Here is a 24,236-nt window from a genome sequence, read left to right on the forward strand (position 1 = left end):
CACTAGCTGCATAAGAACAGCTTTCGAAATTTAAGCTTGTGTTTTCGCAATCGTATTATTAATAACTATAAAAAAATTATCAAAACTTATTAAAATTTGGTATGTGCTTTAATTACTTATTTAAATTCTATCGTTTCAGATGATTATCAAATTTATATCTTCATTTGTTCTGTGAATATTAGGCTAACTTATTTTTTTAATGGCCCGAAAAGTCAAATTTAATTTTTTTAAGAAGTGCATTTTTTTCTAAGTTTTGTAATGTAACATATGCATACCGTCTTATTTTAAGAAAATTATCGAACTAATAACATTAATAAAATAATAATGATAAATAATAAATAAGTAAAAGTTAATAAGAATTGTTAAAATAACATTTCTAAGTAAAAAATAACATATTTTAATAATAAAAAGATTTTGCTGTATCCATAGGTAGGTTATTAGTTATTAGCGACCCTATATAATATAATAGGTAACTAGATATAATTCTAACTATAACTATAGTTATATATAACTATAACTGTAGCTATGTTATAACTATAGAATCTTAATACTTAGTTTAGGTTTCTTGAAGCAAAAATATTTACATTTTTTTAAGAAACCAGATCGACTGCACTTTGTCTTGAAATAGAAGACATTGATTTCTTTGAGTAAGTATGGAAATTTTAGCAATGATACCAATACCAATAGCAATAAAAATAACAAAAAAGTAAGGAGTACAAAAAATTAAAAAAAAATTGTAATCTAAAAAATTTTAAAATTAGGTAGGTAGGTAAAGATTAAGATAAAGATTATAAAAAGATTAAAAAATTAAAAATAAAAATTAAAAAAATATAGAAAAACTTAGAAATAAGGCTTAGGTATCAGATCATAGTCCAAATTATATACAGGGCAATCCAAAAATAAAATTTAAAGTTTCTTTAGTATTTTTCTGATCGCAAAATTTTCTTTTTGTACCTACTCATAGCTTTTAGGTAGTTATTACCCGTACTGCGGTGTTTTTTACTTAGCAACAATGGCTAGGGACATTGAGTAGGTTGGTACTGCTACCGTTGAGATAGAAACGATATTTTTGTTAAGATAAAGGACAGTTGATGTCAATTTGATGATTGTTTGACATGTTACCTACCCATCAGCAAAAAGAACTAAATTATCAAAAAAATTTTTTTTGAGATATTCATTACAAAAAATATTGTACCTAACTCGCTACGCTCGTGCAGCAAACAAACTGTTCATGTGGGAAATTCCACCTTCCAAACTCGTTAGGTAAATAACTATTACACAATCTATGTGAGAATAGCTCCCATCAGATCAACGCACAAATTATAAATAGGTATGTATATGAAATAAAAACTCGAAATGTTACAATAAAAGCCAACAAAAAAGCACAAACAAGCCCCGGATTTACACCGGAAATTTTGCTTTCGAAGGAAATCTTACGTTACACGTTTGATTTTCCAGAAACTGTAAGTTTTCCGGCAAAAATATTTTTACTGGCGAAAGCCCAGACTCGCTGTAAATTTAAAAAAAATGGAAATTATTTAATTAATTAATGATAGAATTAGTTCTGGATGGTTCCAGTTATCCCAACACAGGCTTAACGTTTTGATTTATTTGTATTTATAGTATCTTAAGCGTCGGACAAAATCTTGGTTGTCGACATGTGGTTTAGAAAAAATGATGTCTAAACAAACCACAAGTTCATTAACCATTACACAAATAAATAAACCACCAAATAAAAATTTCGTGAAAATAGAAAACTATTTACTATTGCCAAACACTAACCCAAGTAAAGTAAAAAATAATATAATAATAAGGACGTAAATAAGCCTGCCTCCCCTCTCACACCCTTGGCCGTCCATCCGGAAGCAGATAACCGTCCGATAACTCGTCAAAAATCAGCCAAACCACTATCAGCTCCGCTAACAATCACCAAGTGGCATAAATAAATCCAAATAAACAGCATTTGATATGAATTTGCGGCTGCTAGCCCCGCCTTTGCCCGCCTTTTCCGCCTTAAATCCCCCTTTGTAAGAATCAAAGTCGCCTCCCACACCACTAAAACAATCGCCAACCTTCTCATCTCTTACAATAAGGATCAAGCGTGCCGCGGTCTCGGCCTCCCGCGATTTCAACCACCCATCCTCCTTCTCTCTCGCAGCGAACCCATGAATGATTCGAGTCAGTCGCGATTTGACAATCGACGGTTGTGGTGTTGTTCGCGGATGCGACGTTCACGTGTTTCGATGATTTTTTCGAAAAAACAAGTGCAGGTTTTGAGTGTGGTGGTTTTTTGAGTGAGATACAGGGTGAGTGGACGATTTGTCCAAGATGCGGTTTTGGACCGCCTTCCCCTACGCGATTATTTACCGAATTGGTTAATGAACTCGCGGTTTGATTTTTTCGGTTTCGGTTTTTTTTTGTAACCACATGTTGCCAACTGGCCGACGCTAAAATAAACGGTAAATAAACAAATAACAGAAGAGTGTGTGACGGGAATTGAGGTCGGGTTAAATATTTCACAGAATTTTTTTAAATGAACTCCAAAATTTCGTTTTTCTATTCGAAAATTGCGACGTAATTATTGAATTAATGTCAAAATGTGCGGTTGAAATTCCGTTCGAACTTCGCATTAACTATTGTTTTTTGGGCCAAATATGGAATCAGCGGTTGCCCTAAATTCGATTTTGGCAAAACGGGTTTAGGACCATTTTTGGACTACAAAGGGGATTTGTAACTTCGGAAAAAAAATTGTTTATTTCAGTCGAATTTAATCAATTTATTTTAATTTTTTTAGAGTTTTTATATTTTTTTTTGTATAATTTGGAATATATTTTCCGACGTAAAACCAAAATTTAGGTTTCAGTAAACTATGACTTAAAGTCTTTAGACTTTAAGGAGGAAAAAATATACAACAAATAAAAGACAGACAACCGGAAGCCGAAGGCAAAAATGTGATTTTTCCAACAATTTTTTCCAACTACAAGTTAAATTTTGGAAATTTCAGTTGGAGCTCATTAAAGAAATTAGGTACTTAATTTTAAGTCTAAAATAAAACATATTAAGTAAATTGAAAAAGTATTATTAACCCTTATTATGTCTTGAATAATTTCAAGTCCCTATAAGACAATTATTCAGTGTTGTACCTAGCTAATGTTAGAACAAAAAAAGGGATAATTATAGATTTCAAAATTTTCTTGGAACATTTATTTTGAAAATTTTTATATATTTATAAAGTTGGATTACGAGCAAGTATATGTATAAGTTGTCATTGAGATTACAGGAATAGATAGGATAGCCTGTTGAGATAATTAAAATAGACAACCAAAAAAACCCGACTTTGGTCAAAATAACCTAAAAGACTCGCTATCTGAAAGACTTGGAACAAGCAGACTATTAACTTATTGGAAATTGAAAAAGCGCATTAATATTAAATTCGTCATCTGTAAACCGGGCTTTATGTAGTTTTCCAAAAAAATTATACAAGGACACTTTGGAAAAAAAAACAATAAAAAAAATTTTGGTTTTCGCAAAAATATCAGAAATACAGTTTTTACACAATAATTTAAAAAATTTGACGAAAAATATTTTGAAATTAATAGTTTTTTGGTTGTGGTCAAAAACAGACCTTAAAAAAATAAGATAACGAGTAAAATGGTATAATGTAAAATAATAATGACATCAGCTGTAGTCAGGTACTGTTTTTTCCCATCGCTTCTTACGATTCCATTGGAATCCGGAAAGGTTCACTTCTTTTCAATTACGATTCTACGAAATCGGTTCGATCTAGTCACCGTATCCAACCCAGCCCCATCTGAATACCATCCAAACCCATCAAAATAGTATCAGTCTATCTCGCACCTTCCAAGAAACAATAACGAAATTTAAAAAATACAACGTGAGGGACGTTTAGGATTTTGTTCAAAATTCAAGGCTAGTTTTTTTTAAAAACGAAATCCGGGAATAGCATGATTGCGGAGAAACCGTTTTTTCAAAATTCTCAATTTCTACTATTATTAGGAAATACTAAATGATACAAAAAGGCTGTTTAAGATCGGATAGGAATAATTTTACAAGAAAAAAATTACGCGCGACCATTTTTCCAAAATTAAATTTTCTCCTGTAGGTTTTATAACCTGAGGGCCACTTCTTAATTTCAAAAATTAAATTTGAAAAGGACGTTATGACAACTATGCTGTACAAAAGCGTTATTCTTCAAAAAAAGCAAAAGTTAACAATGAAAATCTTTTAGTGCCCTTTTTGAGACATTTTTGTAAAAAAATAAATATTGTTTAATCCTCAAAGATCCCACTGTATGTTTCCAAATAGGTCAGGTCAGGTCAAAATTAAAGGTCACTTTTTCAAAAAATTTAGGGCCGGTTTACAGGATCTTTTAATTGCAGTTAAATATTAATTCGCAAGTAACTTGACGTTTGTCAAGTTTTCGAAGAAATTACGAAAAATTTTCCAAAAAAACTGAAGAAAAGGTGTCGTCAACTGAACTTTTAATCCATTTTCAAAATCCCAAAGTAGTAATGCTTATTTATTTTAAAAAATTGGAGGCAAGAGAAAAAGTTTTCAGAATTTTCAAAAATTGTTTGAAAAATAAGTAATAAAAACAACTTTTTTATGTTAAAAAGTTGGTAGAAACAACTTTATTTTCCTCTAAACGACCCTCGATAAATAAGTTTCTAAAACCCTGGAACCGTCTTGCTTAGAAAATATGAATATGAAGAAAAACATGAAACATTCTGCAGTCACTACAGATATGATAAAGTTCTTGTCAAAAAAACTATAGTCTAAAGTCGAAATTAAACCAAATTTGTTAAGAATTCTAAAAAGCTATTTCTATTACAAAAGTAAAACAGTTGGCGACAAGTTTTGAACATGATCGAGACCAAAAATGAAAACACCTTATTTAGTCCAAAATTTTCAAAATTCACTAAACATTTTTGAATTACAAAAAAAGAGAAGTATTAAAGTTTTTTGACATGAAAATTGAGAAGAATTAGGAATAAAGTTTTAGAAGAATTTCACCAAATACCTAAATGTACTCATTTCACAAAAATGATGACATAGTAACCGAATAAAGGGATCAATTTTTCAAAATTTTGAAGCGCGTTATTAGTGAGATCTTATTAGGTTTTTTATAAATAAAAAAATAAAAATAAATAAATGAATAAATTTATTCCCATTGTGGAAGTATTTTTTAGACAAATAAATAAATATATTTATTTGTCCAAAAAAACACAATAAATGCACATTTCATCTTGCTTATTAAAAAATAAGATGAAGGTTAGAGTCAAAATTAAAAAACCTTATAAAAAAAATAAAACGTACTGCAGGCTGCAGATATGATGATTAAGTTCTTGTGAAATAAATTTACGCCTATAGTCAAAATTAAGCCAAATGTGTTAGGAACTCTAAAGAAAATGCATTTCTTTTCCAAAAAAGTAAAGTAGTTGGCATCATATTTTAAACATGGTCGAGACCAAAAGTGAAAACACTTTACCTTATTGCAAGTTTTCAAAATTGACTAAAATTTTTTTTACGTTTTTTGACATCAAAATTATGAAGAACTAAGAATAAATTTTCAGAAGAATTTGATCGACTACCTAAATGTACTCATTTCATAAAAATTACGACATAGTAACCGAACAAGGAGATCAATTTTTCAAAATTTTTACGCGCGTTATTAATAAGACGTTATAAGTATATTTCAAAATAAATAAATAAGTTAAAATTCAACAAAAAATAATTAAGGATGCTTTTGGGGCAACTTGTCCAAATAACGTACTTCAAAAATTGGGATTATTTTGCTCCAAAACTATAAAGAATGCAAATTTCTGCATCTGGAGTCAAAATTAAGCCAAATGTGTTATTAGTAACTCTGAAGAAAATATGCATTTCTATTCCCAAAAAAGTAAAATATTGGCATTATATTTTGAACACGATCGAGACCAAAAATGAGAACACCTTACCTTGTCCAAAATTTTCAAAATTGACAAAAAAATTTTACTACGAAAAATACGAAGTAGTAACGTTTTTGACATCAAAATTAGAAAGAATTAAGAATAAGCTTTCAGAAGAATTTCACCAAATACCTAATCGTACAAGGAAACTGTTTTTTCAAAAATAAGCGCAAAAACAGACGTATTTTTCTAAATAAATAAATGAGTTAAGCTTAAACAAAAAGCAGTTGGGGTGCTTTTGGGGCAACTTTTCCGAAAAACCAACTTCAAAAAATGGGCATTATTTTGGTCCGAAATGATGAAAGAATGCAAATTTCAGGATTAGCGCCCCCTGCCCCATGCATCTCCCAGTCTCCCTCTCGTCTTGCACCGTTTCGGAGGAAGCGTGGCCGAAGAGCAGCGGCATGTGCGAGCCATCGTCGGGCTACGTCTCCAACAACCAGGACATCTGGTGGACGGAACACCTCATCCACGAGATCCAGACGGAGCATCCCGGCGAATTGGTCCGCACTGGAAGTCCCTATTTTCTGTGTTCGGCCCTTCCGACTCACTGGAGGTCAAACAAAACGCTTCCGGTGGCGTTCAAAGTGGTAGCTTTGGGGGATATTGGCGATGGAACAATAGTGACTGTGAGAGCGGGCAATGACGAGAACTGTTGTGCAGAATTGAGGAATTCAACAGCGGTGATGAAGAACCAAGTGGCCAAGTTTAACGATTTGAGGTTCGTCGGGAGGAGTGGACGGGGTGAGTGAACGGGGGCGGCAGCGTGACGGATGCCGGATAATTGGACGGGGCGAAAAGCGGAAAATTTATCTAGTGTTTTGTACTGACGGATAATAAATGCATTTGAGCAAATACGACAAATAGGTGCGAGCAAACAAACATCAAAGGACCAAACTATTGAGGAATAAGACGACTATTTTTATTCATTTTAAGGGTAAGGCCCTTAAGCTCTTACCGCCAGTTAAAAAAGTAGAATGGTTCAGAAATAACCGGAATTTTTAGATTCCACTGCGACTTTTCAAAATTCGTCTTTGGTTCCGTTTAGAACTTTTTTGGTTAACGAGTATTCCTTATTCTTTCTATTTTTTATAGTGATTCTTTTCTAAAGCCGTTTCTAGATCTGAAATTTGGATTCTTCTTTAAATTATTTTATAAATTTTCCTCTAGATCCTTCTACAAGAGTCGTCTTGTAGACTACTAAAAATTCTTCTATAAATAAGTGTTCTACATATTCTCAAAATTTTCTGCGCCTTTTTAAAATTTTCCGATAATTTTGTCTAGAATTTTTCTAAATTACTCCTTAGCTATTTCTGTATTTTTGTGTTTCTTTTCTACAACCGTTTGTAGATCTGAAATCTGGACTTATCTTTAGAATATTTTATAAACCATTCTAGATTTCATTTCTAAATGTTTGGTTTGGTTTTAAAGATTATTTTCTAGACTCAAAATTATTTTACAAACGCTTCTTCTACGTTTTTTTCTAGATTCTCCAAATAAAATTCTCTTATAGATTCTACTCTGCAGTCTTTTTTAGCATTGTTTATCTATTCTTCTCTAGTTTTTTTTTTAATTTTTCTCTAGATCTTTTTTTCTTCTCTAGATCCTTCTATAGAATTATCTTGTAGACTATTAAAATTCTCTTTTTAACAATTTTTCCACATATTCTTCATCTCCAATATTCCACTCTGCCCCTTTTTAAAATTTTTCGATAATTTTGTTTAGAATTAAGATTCTCCTCTGATTCTTTTCTACAGCCGTTTGTAGATCTGAAGTCTGGACTCTTCTGTAGATTATTTTATAAACTCATCTTTATATTCTTTTGTTATTTTTTTCTATAGAATCTTCTATACAATTATTTTCTAGGCTCCACTTAAAATTTTGTTTACAAACGCTTCGTCTTACGTTTTTTCTACATTCTTCAAGTACTCTTTTAGATTTTACTCTGCTGTCTTTTCAAAATTCATCGATAGTTTTGTTTGGAATTTCACCTAAATACTTTTTTAGCATTGTTTTTCTATTCTTCTCTAGATTTTTTTTAAATTTTTTTCTAGATTCTTTTTTCTACTAAAAATTCTCTTATTAACAATACTTCTACACATTCTCCAAATTTTCTTTAAATTTCCACACTGCGTCTTTTAAAAATTTTTCGATAACTTTGTTTAGCATGTTTTTAGATTATTCCTTAGCATGGTTTCTGTATGTTCCTCTATGCTTTGCTTAAGATTCTCCACTGATACTTTTCTACAGCTGTTTGTAGATCTGAATTCTGGACTCTTCTGTAGATTATTTTTATAAACCCATCTTTATATTCTTTTGTAAATTTTTTTTAGAATCTTCTATAGAATTATTTTCTAGACTCAAAATTATTTTACAAACGCTTCGTCTTCGTTTTTTCTGCATTCTTCAAATCCTCTTTTTGATTTTATTCTGCAGTCTTTTGAAAATTCTTCGATAATTTTGTTTGGAATTTCTCTAGAATATTTTAGCATGGTTTCTCTAATATTCTCTAGATTTTTCTTAAAATTTATCTCTAATTATTTTTTAGTCGTTGTAGATCTGAAATCTGAAGTTTTCTTTAGATTATTTTATAAAGCTGTCTTTAGATTCTTTAATAAATTCTTCGGATGCTTCTTAAGAAATATTTTTAGACCATCCTCCAAATGATTTTGTAAACACTTCTTCTACATTCTGAAAATTCTCTTTTGGAACTCATTTTGTCTTTTCAAAATTCTTCGATAGTTTTGTCTCAATTTTCAGATTATTTTTAGCATTGTTTCTCTACCCTTCTCTAAACAAAGTCGAGAAATCAGGACTTTTCTTTTATTTACATTATTCTAGAAACCCATCTTTAGATTTTTTATATTTTTTTCCAGATTTGGTATATTTTCACAATTTTTTTCTTAGCTAAATACTTCTACATTCTCCGAATTTTCTTTTTTAAATTCCGCTTTGCACTCTTTTCAAAATTCTATTAGTCTCGTTTATAATTTTTCAAGATTATTCTTTAACATTGTTTTCTTTGTAGAATTTCTTTGTCTAGCCCGTAACAATAAGAAGGGGATTTTTTTTTGTTCTCAATATAACGTGTGATAATTTCACTCTAGAGTCAAAAAGATCACGTATAGATTGACAACACTCTATTTCATCAAAACCCTACAATTATGGCTTCAGCCGGAAAAATTTTGACTTCTGGATTTTGAAAGGCACACGGAGTTATAATAGATTTTTTGGAAATAAAATTTAGCCTTCATTTGATTTTGCACAATAACGCCCATTTGGTCGCAGTTATTTTGGAAAAATTGCAATGGAAGATAATAGCCTTAATAAAGAGACATTGAAGAACTAAAATGTAAAGATGTTAATGAGATTAAAAATTTTGTAGAAAATGGCTAGATAATAGGCCACTCGGCCAAAAAGGTGCTATAAAGAAGGCTTAATACAAAGAGGTGGCGGAAGAGTATGAAGAAAAGTAGTTCAAAAAGTTTTGTTAAAATATTGTTTCAAAGCAAATTCTTTCTAAAATTGAACCACCTTCTGTACCTCTTTGGTTTTTACCGGTTTTTACTTAGATCGAGGTCTAAGGACTGATGGGTCATGAAGTTATAATTCACTGATTCATTCTGCGGTTCTATTCAACCGAAATAAAACTGTTAATAGCTAACAGAATATTCTTCGTACCTCATATACACCGAAAAAAAAAATAATATTTTTCAAAAAGATGTTCTTGAGATTAAGAACTTCTTAGTTCGAAGCGGTTCTTCCAAAATTTATCGACCTTAGGAAAAGAAACTTTTATTTTAAATAAATGATCTATCTACATTTTTTTGTTTTTTTTTACCCAATATATTTTTTTCTATTTTTATTAGAGAAATAATACATTAATTCTGCACAACTTGGAGGCTTCAAATTGTTAACCGTCAAGCGCTGTAGAGCTGCGTAATTTGATTATAACACATAAGCAAAAAATTCAAAAAAGATTTTTGGAAGAAGCAGAACAAAAACCACCAATTTGCATCATCACGACGTCATCACTGTTTATTTATCCGAAATCTCTTCCGATATCTCTCGTCACACTTAACCAAATCGAACAAAAGTGTCCCCACCTTAAGTCTTGGACGGGATGCGTTCGAAATTTCTTTTTTATGATTTGTGTCTTTTGTGTCTCGCAGCAGATGGAATCCGGCAAAGTCATTCGAGTCATTGAGACGCCGATCCGTTACATATTGATCACATTGTACGCATCGTAACGAGCCAAAAAATCATTAAAAACGACATAACAACACACATAATTTCACACAGAGGGGACCTTTAATACAGCCCCCCTGCTGTGATCCAACCAACGCCACTTAAACAAGAAAACCCTAAAATTGCTCTTTTTCGATTTTTTTTTGGAAATTTTTGCGAGCCTATTATATTAGAAATCTTTTAAATTTCCAATGTAGTTACTACGACCTTAAGACATGTTAATAAAAGTCCTCATAAAAATAAATGTTCTTTCGATTTGTTGCTAGAACGCTATTTCAATAGTCTTTTTTTTTCATTGCTCTTAAATTGCGCTATCTGTGCGACGCCAGTGGAACTAACGAGAACGAGGACGTTTTAATTGAACGTCGTGCCGCATCCTAGTATTTAAGTATCCATAGTTTCGTGTCCAAATTTTCTGCGGTTTAATTAAAACACCGATTTTAAAGGCGTTTTCTAGTATTATTAATAAAAAATAATCAAGCTATTATAAAATTTGGGCAATTTTCTTTCGTCTACCGGTACTTAACTGATCGATCGAATCAATTTCACAGCTAAAACACTGTCCAAACAATCGCCTTTTGTCCATTTTTTCCGCGAAGCGGCCTCGACCTGGTGAAAATTTCACCAAAAACGCCAAACCTTGCGGAAATTCGTTCGCTCGAATTTCAAATTAAATTTTTTGCCCGAATTAATTACTTCAATACTTCGTCAATAATTCATTGTTGATTTTCTCATAAACCTAGCTGACTTGCAATTCTTTTCAGTTTTTTTTCCTGCGACCCTGTATCTTAAAATGTATAACAATATTTCGCGCGTCGTAAAACTCGCCAGTAAAGCAAAATGATTTACGAGCAATTTGTCACCTCCTGGAGATTTATTTTTTTAGTGGAAAACGTATTTTCGTATAGATAAGATGACCACATCCAGGTTGGCCACAACCTGCTGCGATAAGATAAGCGCATTTTCAGAAAACGCTCTTGCGACCGCAGAAAATTGAAAAAAGTCTGCTGGAGCAACTAGTGTGTAACCGCACGGTTTGGTTTTGGTGATTTTAAGCTCGTTGTGTTGACTTAATTAAGTGATGATGGCGGGGTGAGTCAGCTCAAATTATTTGATTGTTTATTTTTCAGGTAAATCGTTTTCGATTACGATTACGGTGTCGACGACGCCGCCACAGGTCGCGACCTACACCAAAGCCATCAAAGTGACCGTGGATGGGCCCAGGGAACCCAGATCGAAGACCAGTGAGTATTTACCTTGGATTTTGTTACACCGCGAACCGTGGATAATTCAACGTAATTAATTTCGATTTTAATAAGGAAATAAATTGATTATTTTTTCCAAAATGTTTTTGACTCGCTTTTTTCCCATTGAAAATTATTACCGTTTTATGGCTATTAACGAATGCCCTCCGGGGCTGCTTTAAATGAAAAAGACATTTTTTGAGTTCCACGTCCTTTATGACGCTTTTCCGGACTCTATTTTCGTAAATGTTTTCCAAAATCCATCTTCAGACTTCAGTGTCTTAAAAAATCTATTTCCACAAAGGCATCACAAAAGCGAAAATAACTTTGATCAATTTTTTTATTATTATTTTTTTGATTATTTTTTTATTTTTGAATAGAATATTTTTTCTCCCAAAGTTGAACAGAATATGCGTGAATGAAAAATCGAATTCTTTTATTATTTCGTATCTCTGATTGTTATTACACTTAATATTTGAAAAAATTTAATTTGATGTTTAATGCAAATGTTATACAATAAAGAAAAGCATCAAAAGTCTACCAACTCTTATAACGACTCATAAAATTAAAATTATGCTATACAATCCCTGCAATAAAATACTTCGAAAAGATTTTTTTATAAAAAGCCTATCTAATATAAAAAATTAGCCATCAGATATCGAATTTGTCCTTGAATGGTTGAATCAATCACAATTTGTTGCTTCAGGACTGAAAAATCTGCTGTAAGTTTGAAGTTTTTGGATGTTTTTTGACAAAATTTACGGAAATAAATGATTTTCTAGCTTAAAAGGTTAAAACAATTCTCTTAAATTTGGACCAAATTTTACAAAACATTGGTGTATCAGGCTGAAAAAGTGCTAGAAAGCTTTTAGAAAAAAAGAAAAAAACTGTCTTTTTCGATCGAATTTGGTGTTTTTTGATTTTGAATTTTGAGAAATAAGTGAGTTTATGGCCAAAAAATGCAATGAAGCTTTGAAAAAGCTCAAAAATAATACAATGATGAGCTTAATTTAGTAAATTAAAATTAATTAATCACTTTAATTTAGAAAAAAATGTCTTTTTCGATCAAATTTGGTGATTTTTGATTTTGAATTTCGAGAAATAAATAAGTTTTTGGCCGAAAAACGCAATGAAGCTTTTTTCGATCGAATTTGGTGTTTTTTGATTTTTTTCGTTTTTTGATCGTTTTTCGGCCAGTGAGTTTATGGCCAAAAAATGCAATAAAGCTTTGAAAAAGCTCAAAAATAATGCAATGATGAGCTTTATTTAGTAAATTAAAATTAATTAATCACTTTAATTTAGAAAAAATTGTCTTTTGCTATCAAATTTGGTGATTTTTGATTTTGAATTTTGAGAACTAAATAAATTTTTGGCCGAAAAACGCAATGAAGCTTTGAAAGAGCTCCAAAATAATACAATGGTGAGCTTAATTTAGTCGTTTTTATGCAAAAATGCTTGAAAAACGGCGCAAATTTGACGATAATAGTTTAGATGTTTTTATTTATTTTTGACAAAAACTTGGAGATTTTGCGAAAGATTTGTGATGAAGTTCGCCAAAAAGTTCAGGTTTCTGAGATAAAAACATGCAGAAAATCACACAAAGAGTAAGAACAATGTCTGAGGTTTAATTTTTTATTCAGAATTTCTCGAAATATGTAATTTTCGAACTGAAAAATCAACTTAAACGCTTAGAAAATTCCAAAACAAAGTCTTTTTTACCGTAAACTGGTGCTTTTTGATGAAATTTGGAGAAAAATTAGAGAACCAAATTAAAAAACTGAAACTTTTGGCAAAAATGTTTTTAGACCTAATTTTCTGTTTTTTATTTGTGATTTTCAACTTAATTTGGCGACTTATAAACTGATTTGTGCAAAATATTTGCGTTTTATTCCAATTCAAGTTATTATAGTTTGTGTAATGTTGATTCAATTAAAAAAATAATCGAGTATATAAAAAAATATACAAATATACAAAAATTACAAGACACTACATACAAAAAATATACACTTAATTATTTAATATTTGGAAATCCATGACAGTAATGTCAGCCTTATGACTGTTTCATTAATAGTCTGTTTTTCTTAATCTCATCTTAATCACCAACTAACTAAAAATGTTGTAATTTTGTGAAGGGGTGAATAAACTAGAGAAAACTATCCAACTTTTCAGAAAAATCGAGTTCGCAAGTTCGCAGACCTCGTAAATTTATGTGAAACACCCTGTATAGGAAAAAGGACGTTAACGTAAGAGCGTAACATTAAATAAAACGTAAACGAGGACCGTAAGGTAACGTTCTTCTTAAATTAAAAAATATTTAGAGCCAAAGGACTTGACTATTTCATTCCGAAAGAGAACTATTTTGAACTGAAACAAATCTTATTTTTTAGAGATATTAGCAAATTTCTGTCTTCATACAATATTTTACAACATTTTCAAGAAAAATATTAACTTGAATATGAAAAAACTTTTGTTTATTTACTTATTTTGTGAATTTTTTCAAATAAAAAATAAATAAATAAAGTATAAAAAACAATCTTCTATATCTCAAAACCTGGTTATCTCAAATTTTTGTGACAACAGGTAGGTACTTTGACTTAGAGGTTCCACTTTACCAAAAAAATACATCGAACAACCTGAATTAAAAAAAATGCGTCAAAATTGAGTGCACCAAAAATAACGACTATAATGGAAACTCAAAAATTTGGGGTTCGAACCTTGGATTTAAAACTTTTTTTTACAAATCAAAATAAAGTAAAAGTGATCAAGATAATAATAATAATGACAGTTGAAATGATAAAACTGAGCAAAATCTGTTGCAAAAGCGTTTTTGGCATCTAAATACCCTCATGGTTTTTGTGTTGTTTTTTGGCGTTTTCGGTGGCAATTTTTGGCGTTTCGCCACGGGCCAAAGAGTGTATAATTGCAATTGCATGTATATACAGACAATAGACAAACCCTTGCACATGTCGTACTTATTAAACAGATGCCATTTTCAATAAACACACCAATTTCGGTTCATTTGAAAAAAACTCGCCCTTAAACCGTCGTTTCTTAAGCCTCACCCCGCATAAAAATTTATTCTTTCAAATTACTACAATTTCCGACACGCAAGTCGTCCCGTCACGACTCCACTTCGTGTCAAAATAAACAAAATAAACTATTTTTTCCCTCTGCGTTTTAAACAATTCATCGGTTTTAATCTGAAAATTTGTGAATATTTCATTCGGACGCGATTATTATTTTCCATTTCGACGCCGCACCACAATATATCAATTTCATTTGCGGTCTTTCGTCGGATATTAACGCAATCATAAATATTTAACGATTATTATGTATAAATTTGTGCTTTTTTGACGCTACATATGCACGGCTTCCAGTAGCAACGAGATGGGTCGGAAAATTGCCCCCAGAAACCGCGGCCTAATGATAGAGTAAATAAGAGAGATTGCTAATAGAATCCCGCTTCTGATCCTTCATAATCATAGACGGCCGAGATCACGATCCTACAAATCCAATTTACAACAGACTTTACAAATTATTATAGCGATGAGTGATATATCGAAGCGGGCCGGGAGGTTTTTTAGACCAAAGCCGGCTTAGATTACTTCTGATGCGATTAAAATTGCTATGACAGATGGTCATTTTACAAATTGTGGTTGACGAAATGGCAACTAAGTTAACGACAAATCACTTTATTAAGGACATAATCATCATCATAGGACAGGACTGTCTCTCAACTATTGTTTTGTATTTTTTCTCAAAAGCCACGTTTCGCAACTTTGTTCTAATTCCGCTGTTTCAGTTCAAATTTAGACAGTTTTTACTTGATGAATTAGCTATTAGGGCTTATTTTACTTCTACTGAAAATATACATGGTGTCCCAACGACCCGAAAAATTAGCTATTAATTTTGTGCACAAATAATTTATAACAGCTAATTTTGAGAGAAAATGCGACGTTGGCGTTTTTATATTTTTGAAAAAGCTAATAATCAGTAGAGATGCTTAACTGGTAATGTTTTAGAGAGACAATTTAGGTCCTTTAGTTGCAAAAATAAAAATAGGATGTACCATTCAAAATTTTTAACTTGTAAAAAACCGCTTCAATTTTTTATTTTCATAATTTCGGTAAGCTAAAAAAAATTATATTCTGTAAGGTTGAACTTTTTCTTGCCCCATTTTTCCAAAATTTTTAGCTTTCATGTAGCGAATATTTTATTTTTAAGCGTGTTCTTGAAAAAATCAAACTATGCAAAATCGACCAATAACAAATTCGGGTAAAAGATCTGTCTTAAAAGCTACATCCAAAACAGTAAAAAAATATAGGGTGTTCAATTAAAAAAAACATAAGTTTGTTTTTGCAGCTAATTTCGGAAAAACCTTGTATACGTACTTAAAAATAATTTTAGGTAAGTCAAGGAGTTAGTACTAAGAGATTATTTAAAAAGATTAATTTTCTAAGATTAGAAGTCAATAATAGACTTTTTAAAATTATTGGGACATCCTGTATAAGGAGAAAAAAGTCCCAGAATCAGAGATCGAACCACCGATTTTTGAGTTGATGCTCGTATTTTTAGTTTAATTTAATCAATATTATCCAAACAAATTTTCGAATTTTTCCGATAAATTCGTATATTTGAATTTCATAAATTGTTTTAAATTCTAGACCAAACATCAAAATATTTTTTTAACTTTTCAAAACATAATTCATTTTAAAAAAAACAAAAAAGAAATATTAGTTTGTAAATTTCTACATATTCTACATGTTTACTCTTATTATAGTGATTTTTTTTAAATCTATATTTCGCAATAGACTTTGGTCTAATTTCGATCTCTCAGTCCTTGTTCTTTTATTTTTTTTTTCATCTATTGCCAATTATTTCACTTCTTATGAAAAAGTATAAAGAAAAAAAAAGTGCCAGCATCAGGGATTGAACCTCCAATTTTTGAGTTGAGGCTTTTATTTTCTAGGACAATTTAATCAATTTTTTTGATTTTTTGTATTTACCTATATAGTAGATAATCGAATTTTAAATTAAACAATTCAACGATTTTTTATATTTTTTAAAACATGGTTTATCTTAAAAATCAATTGTAAGATACAATGTGTTCAAAAATTATTGTTCATCAAGTCGACTATGGAATTCAAATAATGTGCCGCTTAGTTCAAATGACTATTGTAGTTTCTTTGTCAAATATTTGAATCAGATTTTTACTCACTTTTTTGCATTTTTCGGCAAAGTTGTTTCAAATATAGGGCTTGTCTTGATTTGTGTTTTATATTTTCGTCATTTTTGTTGTTGCGTATTCTTTGGTTTTTGAATTCGAAGTCCTTTGCATTATTTTTGTCACTCACAATTTAAATTAAAAAATAAAATAAAATAAACATTACGTTCATATTTCATAGGTAACTTGATGAACAACCATTTTTGAACACATTGTATATTGATGTATAAAGTTGTCCCTATCTATTTCACATAGATATTTAGGCATTTTTTATTAAACAAAGAGTCTCAAATTTATTTATTTTTTAAGAACTCAAATAAAATTTTCATTACACAATAATTTCTGTGTCGCTTTAAATAAAAAATAAAACGTTTTGTTTACTTTTCTATGGTCAGAAATTAAAAAAAAATACCAGAAACGTGTTTATTAATTTTTAAGACAAATATTTCAAATACCTACTGAGGCTTAATTCTGTAATAATAAAGTTGTTAAAATTTAAAGACCATTAATCGTTGTTGTTGCTATAGCAATAACGTATTAAATTCCTAGGTCTGAGATTTTAACATGTGTTAAATTCGTAAAAAAATACAGAATACGTCTCATTTTTAGTTTTTACAGAAAAAGTGCCAAAATAAGATGGTTTTACCTAATCAATCTCAAAAGCTTTGGCTTGTTTTTAAGTTAGGAATCGTGTGAAATAAACTAAAATAAAAAATATATTGTTATAATCTTTATTGTTAGCAATAAGAAACACAATTCTCTTTTGATTTTAGAACTTGTTATTAATTTTCCTTTTGTTTGTAAGATCTCAAAAAAAAAGTTCCGAGACCAGGAAGTGAATCGGAGTTTCGTCTTAAAACGAAAAAATACTTCCAATCTAAATAGCTTGTCTGAGTTTGCACTGAAATGATGATTCAGTTCAAATCAAAGTTTTGATAAATGTGTTTGGCGAAAGTCCGGTAACTGATGATAACTCTGAAATTATTTGTAAATTCGGATTCAGATTTCCCGTAAAAGTCGGTGGAGCTCCATCCCCATGCCACAATTCCCACCCGATTTGCGTCCACTATCTCGCACACTAATTGTCGTCTCTCACGCATTTACTCGGTTCACGTTGGTCCGTTATCAGCTTTCAACCGGAAATCAGGCGTTATCAGCAAAAACAGCAAAGTTCTCACAGCATCTTACTTTTCGGGGCCTTTCTATTGATTAGAATTAAATTTAATTAGGGGGAAAATCCACTCTATAATCCCGGAATGTCTTTGTGGCGATGCCACAAAGCGAACTTTTCCTCCCGTGTCGCACACATAATAATAATAATAATTTAAAAAAAAATCACCGCCGCGTAAGCTTTGCAATTAGAAAACCGTAAAAGTGTGACTTATTGGCGATAAATAATAGTTCGCGTTGTCGCTAATAGTGCAATAAATTTCGATGCGATTTTTAATTATGTGGCCATTTATTATAATTACGTGCGATCTGTTCGAATTATCATAAAGAGCGGATTTTCGCTGTTTGGGGGTTTTTATCGGCGTGTTATTACGACCGTTGAATTAAAAATATCGCAGGGGTGAAATTTCATTATCCGGCGGTGCACTGATGGACACACACACACATATACACGTGTAATACGTGTACAACACACTACGCATACAGAACCAATCCACTGACAAATGCGTCAGATTAGCAATTTACAAATCTGCTATTGCTGCAATTACTAGCTCATTATTTTGTAAGTAATTACCCCATTTGCCGGCGACTGCGACACACATTCACCAAAGGACGCAAAAGCTATGGCCGGAATGGGGGCTCGCTTTCAACATCAGGGGGAACAACTTTTTATCACAATTATAAAATAAAATTGTTGGGAAATGGGAAAGAAACATTTTTTTCTCGCCAGACAGCGCCAACAATTAAATAATTTCGGAAATAGACAAAATAAGGAATTCTCTGACTGAACCACCAATTTCCAAATAAAAATACGAGTACTCTAAAAATTAGAAAATTGTAAAAAAGTATAAATTCGTTTCTTCCAAAGATCAAACATAAAACTTGAGATTCGTTTTTTACTCCAGTTTTGATTTTATGTAGAAAATTCCTGAAACTCCGAATTGCCGTGAAATGGTTTCAATCACCTCCGGATTGAGCCAGGAACAGGCAGTTGTTTTTCATTGGACATTTTGATTGGTCAATTCGAGATTTTAGGCAAATTCACAACATTTTAGAAAATTATAATTCGTACGTCTTGACAACAATAAAAAGCCAAAAGCTCCAAAAACCTATTTTTAAAACTCGTCTCACGAAAACGGTTTAAAATCTGAGTGTTTTGAAGACCAGTAAAATAAATTTTTTCTCTCAATAAAACCAAACAATCGAAGACAGAACATAATGAGAAGAAGTATTGAAAAGAAGCAAGGTAAACTGTCGAAGATACTAAGGAAATAGAAGATAAGAAGTAGAAGATACTAAGAAAATTCAAAAATTAAAATCAAAATTAAATAAAAAAGTAATGTTGCCGATAGTGAACAGCATTCATGTGATGTAAAATTTAAAAAAATAAATAGACGTTGCCACTTTATTGATTTATGTATGAATATAGTAGGTGATTAACTGGTTGGCAAATAATAAATTTGTACGAATTTTTTTTAAACAGTCTATAAATTTTTCAAAAGCTTCGTCGAATTGGCGCTCGAATTCTCAGACTATTTTCTACGATAAGTATGAAAAAATCAGGAAACGATGGAAATCTCACACTGACTAAAAGAATATGATAATAAACTTGGCATAAATAAACGATTACTCAAAAACTGTTAACCGCAGATCAAAAAACATACACTGATTAGGTTTTCCCTGACATTTGTACATAAGATACAGCTGACTCCGGGTCGTTCCGGTCATTCAGAATAACTGCTTTTAAAATGAGTCCTGTCTTCAAATTTTCAAGCTTTCTGGAATACTCAACATAGCCTTTCAACACAGTTTTCCAAGGACGAAAATCTTAAAAAAAGCTTCAGTGCTAAATCGATCAAAAATTTTTAACATATCCAATGCGTTTTCTGGAAAAATTGTAATAAGTTCCACGATAAAAATAAAATGAATTGCAAAATCTGTTGACAAAAAGAATAGACTCCGGTCATCCGCATTATTAAAACAGCCAGCAAATCGGCCATACATTATTTAAAATCTGGTTTCTTCGATTTTATCCTCAGAGTCTGATAAAATTTGTCCATCTAGGTAAGTTTTTGTACTAGTTTTTCCCCCAAAACTAAAATTAATGAATTACGAGAAAAATGAAGACATCAAATGTTCTCATTAAAATTATGTAAAAATCCGTGCCTTTGCTGAAGATTTGCCATTATTTTATCATTTTGGTCTTTATTAATAAAGATTCAAATAAAATTTTCTTATTTTTTAAAAGTATCGGCGTAAATTTAAATGCAAGCAAATATTCGTCAATTTGTATTTCCACGAAAAAACACAAATATAAACTAGAGAATTAATTTTAAAATTGGTCACATACAAGTAATGTCTCCAATAACGTCAAAAATCTTGGAATTATAATGGTTTCGGAATTACGATTTAGAGAATATGTTATGTTGTAGTTTGATTGTAAAAAGATCTTACATTGCCTTGAAAATGTTATATTTTAATTACAATATTTCCTGACCTGACCATTTATCGCAAAAATAAAAGAATTTAGTTGGCTACCGCTAGACCAAAAGTATAATTCTTTTTTGTCAGTGATTATCTATAAAGTGTTCAAAACTACTTCACCACTTTATTTCCGTGAATTATTTTGTTCAATTTATTTTATTCAAATTATTCAGTCAAAAGTAATATTGCTAATCTTTCAATAACCAAACTTACAACAGCAATATTTGAAAGATTACTTTCTTATAATACGACAAAGTTACACGGTTCCTATCATGTGCTTAAAGAAAAACACTTGGTGAATAATTTTCACAATAAAATAAATGCATATTTTTCTCATTTCTAGGGTTTTTTCAGAATTCCTTTTGCATTTTGTTATTTTTTTTTCTTCTTGCTTTATTTCCTATTATTATTATTTTTAGTTTTAGTAAAGTGCAATTTTTGTAAATTTCATCTAGTTTATTTTTTATTCATTTATATATTTATTTTTTAGTGTATTTACTTGTTAATTGTTAATGGAGTTAAGTTCGAATAACAATTGCTAGACTTCGCCTAGAGAGTTGTATTCAAATGAAGATTAAAGATTAAATATTATTATCAATAGTTTTTCTTTATGTCTGTTTAATATGAATATCTTTCGCGACGAATAAAATCTTAGTTTGAGTTGCGTCAATTTATTTTATAAAAAAAATCCATTTTTGAAATAGTTTTTCCTTATAGTTATAAATTAGAAGACATCCTCGAAATCTGCTGACGATTTTTTCCAATGAAAAAAAATTGTAGTTGATTCTTTGTAGTTATTTTCAATGTTATTACTACAATTAATTCGCTCCGGGTGCCCGGATTCTCGAAAACCACATCAAAATTCTCCTGGAATCGGGCAGGAATCGCCAAAAATTTGGCTACTCGTAAAAGTTGTATAAAAATCTTGGTGTTTTCTTTAAACAATGTTGAACTTCCTCATCCTTACACTTCCATAAACTACGTAAAAAGATGATGTCATTCCTTCTCAAACTGTGCGATAATAACATGTAAGCAAACAATGCTTCCGTATGCAGCAATCCCATCAAAATCAATAATTCGTCATAACTAGTATTTTTCCTCAAACTTTCACATTTTTGTAAAAAATCCCGAAACCTGAATCACCGCCAACCTTGACTGCGTGAAAGTCCCATATAGTCCCCCTTCCCGCTGGTTACGCCGCCACCTCGACCCATGGTGTGAGAGTTAATTAGGCCGAATCATTACCAGATGTCGGCTCATCACATCGTCGCAAAATTCTCCAAATAATTTAGTATTAATGGTGGCGGAAATGGCATAGGCCGGAAATGATTGCACTGCATCCCTGATGGCTTCCTGCATCGACTATACTACTGGATTTGTTTTCGGTACAATCAAACTATTTTAATTTTACGGGAAGTACCGGCCCTTTTCCAGTAGTGTAGCGTTTTGGTTTTTTCAGCCGGCCAGCACACCGCCTACCGGGCCATCGGTCTGGGGCAGAGGCCCTTCCTGGACGGCTCCTTCTCGACGCACCTGCGGGACCTGGAGGCGTACAAAAAACAGCGCGGTGGACCGTCGTCGCAAAGCAGCGACGGCTCGCAAAGCTCCTACAAGCAGGACTCGCAAGGTAAGACTCCGGCCTTCCCGGAAATATGGCGGGCGTGACCACAGGCTCCGGGTGTGCTAGTGACACCTCCGTAATTGGGCGCCGCCGGGATTTTGACACTGACAGCGACCGGATTATTAAAGTGTCATTGTTTCTTAATTAAAATAGGTACAGGGAAGAAGCGAAAATCGAACAGTTGATGATGCGTTCCGGGAGAAAAATCCGCGAAACGGTTCGAAGGTTTCGATCGAAACTTTCGTTTTCATGCTTTGTAAATTTTTAAGAAATCGGATAACTGTGTAATCGACGACTGATAATCGCTTGTAATATTTACACTTTGTGATTTTTTCGTTTTTAGCGCAATTGTGTCAGTTTTATAATCAGAGAGGAAAGGTTTTTACGTGATTTTTTTTCAATCAAATGGAGTGCAGCTGAGCGTGGATTTAGATCGCGAAAATTAGACAAGAACTGTATTCAAATCAAACGAACCAAAAGCGAAGAAAAAATAAGAAAGTGACGAAAATTGACCAACTTTTTACGCAGTTTTGACATTTTCAATGTTACACATTTTGGCTTCTCCATTCGAAAACCGTAGTTTTTCAAAAAATACACTTCGACAATTCAAAGTTTGGGCGAAATATATTTCTGAAAACATCAGTTTTTGCCCAAAAACACTTTCATAAATAGTAGGTATTTCGTCGTCAAAAAAATGACAAATTTTTTACTCAAATTTCATGCAAGTCGAAATTTTCCAGTTCGTTTCTCAACAAAAAAATCCAAACACAACAGGTATTCCGTAATAAGGCTTTCGAAAAAGAAAAGGGCGTCTAAAAGTCAATTTAAAAAAAAAATTCACGACAACCACAAAGATTTACAAAATTTTTTTATGTATTTTTTATATCTAATTGTATAAAGCCAAGTTTTGTAACGTTATATGTCGCTTTCAACTTGTCACAGATGTATTTTGACCTTTTTGCGTTGAGGAGATTATCAAAAATGCACAATTTTCCAAAAAAATAAAATAAAATTAAAGCCCCAAATTTTGAGAACCGCTGAACTAGAATTATAAAAATCAGCGTAAATTTTGATATTATTGACAAAACAGCAGAGGTAAATTAACTTCTTAGTCCACTACGATATTCTTCTATTTCAATTTGTGTTTTAATAAATTTTACAAAAAAAAAAAACAAAACTTTTTTGCCAGGTCCGGAATTCGAACCGCCCACACAAAGGAACAATTTTGAAAAATTCTCAAAAGGCCCATGCGCCACCATCTCCATTTTGTTCAATGAAAAAATTGACTGCTAATACACTACCATAAGCCACACAGTGGTTCTCAACAGGTGGGTTAATAAAAATTTCTGAAAAAAGTACGCACTTTTTGGAAAACTCATGACAAATTCACATACGAAATATTGCTAAACCATTCCCTAACATCATGTATATCTACTGTTTTATAAGACTTAATTGTGGCACTCATTCTATTAGAGCACTCTTTCGTCGTGCCCCAAAATCATTCGTATAATAATATACTATTATGCAACGAACATAACCTAATAATGAGTCTTAAAAAACGAGTATGAAAATTATACCACGAGCATCAGACGAGTGTTGTAACGAAAGTACAAACAAACAAACCAATTAATGAATGTAAGTAGAAAAACACGTTAAGTGATATAGTTTTTATTTTAGAGAGAAGATGCATATATTTAAAAGTAATATAATCAGTGGCATTTATACAATAATAATAGATAATTATTATCAGCTCTCTTCTGTAGTATAGGCAATTTAAATGTGACATGAAGTTGACATTTCACACTTCCAGTTACAGCATAACAAAAACTCCTATTTTTATTACACAAAAAACTTCATATACAAGCTTTTGATTTCAGTAATTTGGCAACATTTTGACTAACTACTCTCAATAACAATTCTGTATACAGGTACAGAATTACAATACAATAAAATCGAAGTGTAACTGAAATTAAAGATTCCAAAAGTTGGCCCTTGGAGCTTTGACGCAACATTTTTACTAAATAACACAATTTTAGAAACGAACTTTTGATACATAAAACACTCTTACTTTTATTTCCTTCGTTGTCAATTATTTATCACTTCATTGATAGAAAGGATAGGGATTTACACACGTTTATGTCAGCGAAATATCAAAGGTGTCCGAAATTTTTGCTCGCCACTGTACAAGACAGACAATTACAATTTAAAACTTCTGAAATTATAGGAAACAAGAATTCTTACAGCTTCGTATTCCCGGCATTGTTTTGCATAAGAAA

The 24,236-nt window shown here is 31.4% G+C and overlaps 1 protein-coding gene across 1 annotated transcript in view; it reads left to right on the top strand.

Moving 5' to 3' along the window:
* The first annotated feature begins 2,155 nt into the window (after positions 1–2,155).
* LOC660060 (lozenge) overlaps positions 2,156–24,236 on the top strand; it is a 30,630-nt gene continuing 8,549 nt past the window's right edge. The window contains exons 1-4 of the mRNA XM_966322.5: positions 2,156–2,306; positions 6,289–6,713; positions 11,348–11,461; positions 21,799–21,966. Coding sequence (XP_971415.2) covers positions 6,308–6,713; positions 11,348–11,461; positions 21,799–21,966 — 688 coding nt within the window. The 5' untranslated portion in view covers positions 2,156–2,306; positions 6,289–6,307. The remainder of the gene's footprint in view (positions 2,307–6,288; positions 6,714–11,347; positions 11,462–21,798; positions 21,967–24,236) is intronic.

This window comes from Tribolium castaneum, chromosome 6, assembly GCF_031307605.1.
Source record: "Tribolium castaneum strain GA2 chromosome 6, icTriCast1.1, whole genome shotgun sequence".
Lineage (NCBI taxonomy): Eukaryota > Metazoa > Arthropoda > Insecta > Coleoptera > Tenebrionidae > Tribolium > Tribolium castaneum.